General features: G+C 37.0%; 1 protein-coding gene across 1 annotated transcript in view; it reads left to right on the forward strand.

Moving 5' to 3' along the window:
* Positions 1–4028: 4028 nt before the first annotated feature.
* gnaq (guanine nucleotide binding protein (G protein), q polypeptide) overlaps positions 4029–6833 on the forward strand; it is a 9386-nt gene continuing 6581 nt past the window's right edge. The window contains exons 1-3 of the mRNA XM_051895052.1: positions 4029–4777; positions 5799–5983; positions 6740–6833. The exon at positions 6740–6833 is cut by the window's right edge and continues 61 nt beyond it. Of these exons, the coding sequence (XP_051751012.1) occupies positions 4642–4777; positions 5799–5983; positions 6740–6833 (415 nt within the window). The 5' untranslated portion in view covers positions 4029–4641. The remainder of the gene's footprint in view (positions 4778–5798; positions 5984–6739) is intronic.

Genomic DNA, 6833 nt, shown 5'->3' on the forward strand with positions numbered 1-6833 from the left:
GTGCGCGTGCTTCGGATGTGTGCATTTAGAAAACCATACATCAGAAGTGTAAACTGTTATGGCTTTAAAATACATGCAAATAATTAACTTTAATGATGAGAACTGCAATGTCACGTGAGCGTGACCGCGATAGAGATGATAATCAAAACCAAACAGATATTTTGTTAATTTTTGTCAGAGTATCAGAGGCATGAGTTGTACAGGCTCTGCCCTCTTCTGGAAAGTGTGGTGGGGAGCAGCAGCTCATTTGCATTTAAAGATACATGCATGAAAACAGCATTCAAGATAACTTCCACTCAAAAATGGGCATTTACAACATGGTGTAATAAATGATCTGTGGGGTATTTTGAACGGAAACTTCACAGACACATTCTGGCGACACCAGAGACTTGTATAACATCTTGTAAAAAAGGGGCATAATAGGTCCCCTTTCAAATGGATCTTGGCAGCTCAAAGGAAAATGTCTGCCATGTACTTTTATATTTTTAGCAGATTTGCTAAATAGTATATTGCATTTTTTTCTTAAGCAAGTCATAATACATAATAGAATGAGGAATCAAATGATTAAAGCTACTTAGCTTGTTAGCAGTGCATACTAGTAGTAGTCATTGTTATTTTCATTAACTAATACCATAAAAATATTTTATATATATATATAATTTTATACTATATTTATTTATTCTATAATATATTTTATTTCAGCTGGTTGCCATGGCAATGTTTCTCATTTTTGTTTAAAGTACTAAAATAACTAAACTAAAACTTAACCATATACACATATTTAAAAATATTAAAGCTGCAGTCCATAACTTTTGTTTGGTAAAAATTATCCAAAATCAATTTTTGAGCAAGTATGTAACCAGCCAGTGTTCAAAACTATCTCCTTACCTTAGCCCGATTCACAACGGTAAGCTTGTAATAATGTTTTATAATTTCAGTGGTACTGGTAGGATTTCGCGGGAAATACGAGCATCCGCTGTTCGTCTTTGCGTCATTACGTCACGTCTGTATACATACAGGAGTTTCGGCTAGCAGGCTATACCGCGTGTGTGTGGATGCAGCAGGTGGTGGATCGTTTGTAGCCTCTTCTTACAGCAGCTGGAATAATTAAACATCATTTTGATGATGGTTTGTAATCCAGCAAGTTTAAAACGACAATCATCATAGACAACCCACACATACATTAGATTCATCTGCGTTGAGGAGCCGTGCCGATGCACAACCCACGTAAAGATGATAATTCCGCAAATAACTGCAATTAGAGATGACGACAAACAGGTAAAACTGACAGACTGCAGCTTTAACGAATAACTTTTTTTTTTTTTTTTTTTTTTTTTTTTTTTTTACACTGGTACTAGTAGAGCAGATTTTTTTTAAGAGGTTAAGGTAATTTCATGAAATTTTCCTTATTCTATTACATTTCATAGAACTAAAATATGAAAACAACTAAAGGAACATTTTATGGCAGAGCAAACTTTTCAAGGGTGTGAGAAGATTTGTTGTAAGTATTTGTTGATATTGGTAATACAATTAAAAAAAAAAAAAAAAAAAATTATATTTAACTAAAAATAAAATTTAGGTCAAGAAAAAAGCACTCAGTGTACCTTCCCAACACAGGTAAAGTTGTTTTAGAGGTCTGACCAGCTTTTTAATCATCAAAAGAAATGCATACAGGATTTCTTTTGAAATGTCCTACATACACTATTATTGCCAAAAGTATTGGGACACCCCTCCAAATCATTGAATTCAGGTGTTCCAATCACTTCCATGGCCACAGGTGTATAAAATCAAGCAACTAGTCATGCAGACTGCTTCTACAAAGTGCAATGCAAAGAGTCGGATGCAGTGGTGTAAAGCACGCCACCACTGGACTCTAGAGCAGTGGAGACGTGTTCTCTGGAGTGACGAATCACGCTTCTCTGTCTGGCAATCCGGTGGACGAGTCTGGGTTTGGTGGTTGCCAGGAGAACGGTACTTGCCTGACTGCGTGTAAGTGTAAAGTTTGGTGGAGGGGGGATTATGGTGTGGAGTTGTTTTATAGGGGTTGGGCTTTGCCCCTTAGTTCCAGTGAAAGGAACACTTAATGCTTCAGCATACCAAGACATTTTGGACAATTTCATGCTCCCAACTTTGTGTGAACAGTTTGGGGATGGCCCCTTCCTGTTCCAACATGACTGCGCACCAGTGCAAAAGCAAGGTCCATAAAGACATGGATGAGCGAGTTTGGTATGGAGTAACTTACCTGGCTTGCACAGAATCCTGACCTGACTGACTGTCAGACTGCGAGCCAGGCCTTCTCGTCCAACATCAGTGTCTGACCTCACAAATGCACTTCTAGAAGAATGGTCAAAAAAATCCCATAAACACACTCCTGAACCTTGTGGAAAGCCTTCCCAGAAGAGTTGAAGCTGTTATATCTGCAAAGGGTGGGCCAACTCCATATTAAACCCTACGGATTAAGAATAGGATGTCATTAAAGTTCACATGCATGTAAAGGCAGATGTCCCAAAACTTTTGGCAATATAGTGTAGTTGGGAACCATTAATTATAAAAATCATGATGACGCAATAAGACACTAGATCGATAGGTCAAGTTCCTAAAATATATCCTGTTGAATATTGTCTTTATTAGAATTCTACTTTTATTGGAAAGACAATAAAAGGAAATTGTGTAACAATGCAAGGAAGTGTAAAAAGTCATGTAACTCTGTAATCAGTCAGCTGTCACTACCACAAAGTAAACCCTGAGAAAAAGGGTTTATTTTGAAACTAATGTAATAGCTAAAATCCTGAAAGATTTTCATTCAATTATTTTTGTTAATAATCATATACAGTAGCTCCCTGTAGGACAGTTGTCTCCGATATGCTTTGTGCTATTTTGGAATCATAAGAAAGGATTACTTACAAATTATTGGTTATTAAAATCCAATATAATTTTTTTATACATTAATTTAAACTGTATTAAGATTCGTCCACTGTCTGAAGTCTGAACTATTTTTATTTTTGTGTATATTAACCAGCTCCTCATCAAGTCATGTGCGCATCACACAATAGGCACGGTTCCTACACATTTCCAGTTTTAAAATTCCATACTTTTACAAACCTCTCTGTGGATTTTTCAGACCACATTTAACATAAATAATTCATATAGCATTATTTTCAGCATTATATTTGGTATATAGTAGTCATCTGTAAATACTTTTTTTTTGTTGTTGTTGTTGTTGTTTCATTGGTTTTCTTGAAGTAATAAAGTGTGCTTACATTATGAGAAGAAACCTAGAACACTTTATAACCGGCATACTGTATGTTTACCTTTGACACATAGGTTTGATACTGTAATCATGGTTTGATGTTACACGATCACCAAACAGTAAAGTACAGTCTGATTTAGATGATTGCTCCTTTATCTGTTGATGGTTCAAGCGGAATTCGAGTAAACCTTATTTGTGAAGTTCAAAAGAGACAGTTTTGCATAATGAAAATGTGTGCCTTGAAAACACTCTGTATCTATAATAAATGTATTTTTAGAAATTCCTAATTTTATATTTTAACTAAGTAGTCTGGAAGGAATTTTTTTCCCTACCCTGTTTTCTTTTTTCCACAGACCTGTACATTACTCAAATCAAATTTCATTATTTTCCATACTTTTACAAACTGCGTAGGAACCCTGACGGGGAGTGGATGATTCTGATTTCTTAATTAACATTACATGTTAGCAGACCGAATCCGAATCATTTTAGCGATTCGGTTGGTTCGGACGGTTCATTTTATTGAGTCGATTTCAAACACCGATTCATTTGAGTCAAACCAGAATAAGTACCTCTGCTCATTTTACTCGTTACTTTTGTAGCAAAATATATGTTAAGGTAAATATTGGCGTTTGTGATTGTTATATTATATTAATTTACATAGTTTGAAAAAGCAAACTATACGGTTTACTAACAAAGTTCTTACAGTTTACTTATTCACAAACGCGTGCTAATCGGTTCGTTCGAAACATTAAGAAGAGTCGGCTCAAAAGAATGATTCGTTCACGAATCAGACATCCCTATTTCATATGGAAGAGCCGAGAGTCAAAATCGAGCCTATTCAAACTGGGATTTAAATCAACAGGAGTGAAGACCTCAATGGACTAATTTACACAATTGCTTCACACGCGTGGACTTCTGTCCGCTGTACGACAGTGTTGTAGCGTTCACAACGTTCGGAAACGGCATTCCAAGGAATTGTCGGCCATATTCAGCGATACCACGCCCGGAGTGGAGACTTTTACACGGGGGCAACACCATTCATGCAAATAATCCACACCACAAGTTCATGGACAGCTTTTAACAGTCTAAAAAGGAACTATCACTGTATTGAAGGAAGACTTTAAATATCGAACACTAAATATAAAAAAACTATGTGCAATGGAGTTAAGTCCAAAGGATCTGTTGCTTTTGTGAGTGATCTAAAACACAGCTCAACCGCTTCAGGATTTCAGTCACTGACACATTTTGAATGCGGTTTGGATTCTCTCCTCAACGCGCTACAGGAAAACTCTTTCTCTTGCCTTATCTGAATGATTGCATTTGAGTTGGGACTGATGTTCTTTCAATGGAATTGCTGAAAAGCTCCTAATTGTAAATTGTCGCGGAGAATCATGACGCTGGACTCCATAATGGCGTGCTGCCTCAGCGAGGAGGCGAAAGAAGCTCGGCGGATCAACGATGAGATCGAGCGACAGCTCCGCCGTGACAAAAGAGATGCTCGGCGCGAGCTCAAACTGCTCCTGTTGGGTACGAGGTGCTTTCGTGTGACTCTACCAAACTTGCGTGCCTGTGTCAAGGCGTAACAAATGCAAATAGTTTTAGTTTTACACAGGCATCTGAGAATAAAAAAAAAACAATAATTAAAATATGTTGTAACTGATTTAGTCTCTGACCACTGCACGTCTTTTTTAGTGCAAAGTAAAGATCTGCCCTCTATATTTAGAATCTTACAAGCTCGACAGGTGGGACAACTGTTGCAGGTGCGGTGGGATGTGTTCGTCTCAACATACTTGTGTTTCAGTGCTTGTGAACAAAATCTGATGCATCAACTTTATTATTATTCGAATCTTTTATATTCACTCGAGTCGGTTCGCAAAACATTTATGACAGCTATATATTAACAATATAATATTGTAAAAAAAATTGCCCTTTAAGAAAGAAAAAGATCCTTTAAGACTGATTCCTAAATTCCAAATATGAATGTTTTATAGAGAGAGGATTTTTTTTTTCTCTCTTTTTTCCCCCCCCTCCTCTATGCTGGAAAATTCAGTTTAACAGCTGTTTTTTAACTTGGCTGTTGTTGTTGTTGTTGTTGTTGTTGTTGTTGTTGTTGTTGTTTTTTTTGTTTTTTTTTTTAACTTGCCTAAAATCTGGTCATTAGCTGGTTTTTAGTTGGTGCAAGTTCTCTATCTTGGACCAGAAAGAGACCAGCTACCAGTTATCATCTTAAAGTGGTCAAGCTGGTTTTGGGAACATGACTGATGGTCGTCCAGCCAATGGCCAGCTAGAAACGAGCGACCGTGTTCCAAAACGTAGCTACAATCTTTAACCTTATTGAAAACAGGCTCACTTAATTGATTACTTAATATAACTTATTATTAGACTATACAAACCCAAAACATTGGGAACATATTCGATGTGATGATTTAAGTGAATCGGTGTATCGCTGGCATTCATGGGAAAGAACCATTCAAACAAACCAGTTTGTTCAATTTAATGGATTTTTCCAACTGCTAACACTTCACTTTTCGCATGTTTCCACTTTCAGGAACTGGAGAGAGTGGGAAAAGCACTTTTATTAAACAGATGAGAATCATCCATGGCTCAGGCTATTCAGAAGAGGACAGGAGAAGCTTTACCAAGCTGGTCTACCAAAACATCTTCACATCTATGCAGTCCATGATACGAGCAATGGAAACTCTCCAGATCCTCTACAAGTATGAACATAATAAGGTACAGTAATTTTGTCGTACCCAATCACTCTTTCTTTTGTGATGTTTTTGTGGATTTGTTATGCAAACTTTTAAAGGGTAAACCAAGGCATTTCATAGTGAAGGATTGCATGTTATACAGTGCTGTGAATGTTACAGATTGGCATCTTTTTGCATCTTCTATAGATATGAAAGTTCAGAGAAGAGAATCATGGCTTAATGTGTCAGAGCAATTGTGCTAACTGCCACTGCTCCAAATGCATTTATGTGTATAAAACTACATACTGAAGTTCAAAATGATTAGGTGCCACTCAAATAACTTTGCCATGAAGTAGGTTAAACAGAGTCAAATACCCTGAGAGAGATACAATCACTTTGGCTAATCATGTTGGCCAGGCTTAACACACTTACTCCTCCAAGCTATGAAATTAATTATACCATTTTACTGCCTTCCAGAAATGTGCCGTCACGCTTTTTTTCCATTTGTAGATACCCCCCAAAGGCAAACCCATTTTCCATTGTGCGTAGTTGAAATATTATGGAACACAGCCTCAATCAATTTCCATCTTATTGGGTCAGGTGAAGTGACAACTTTAGACAAATGGAACATTAACAAATTTGAGTCTCAAGTAAAATGGGTCAATAAAGTTGTAACCAGGTTACGTATAAGTGGGCTAGGATGTAGTGTTGATTGCGTCTCTAAAGCTGAAGCATCAGCTTCTTAACACGGTTTTAAAATGCATTGCTTTGTTTTTTTTAATGCTTTTTCTCCTCACAGGCCAATGCAAACATTGTCAGAGAAGTAGATGTAGAGAAGGTCTTCTTGTTCGTCAACCCCTATGTAGATGCCATCAAGAGTTTATGGAATGACC

This window comes from Ctenopharyngodon idella, chromosome 5 (genome assembly GCF_019924925.1).
Source record: "Ctenopharyngodon idella isolate HZGC_01 chromosome 5, HZGC01, whole genome shotgun sequence".
Taxonomy (NCBI): Eukaryota; Metazoa; Chordata; class Actinopteri; order Cypriniformes; family Xenocyprididae; genus Ctenopharyngodon; species Ctenopharyngodon idella.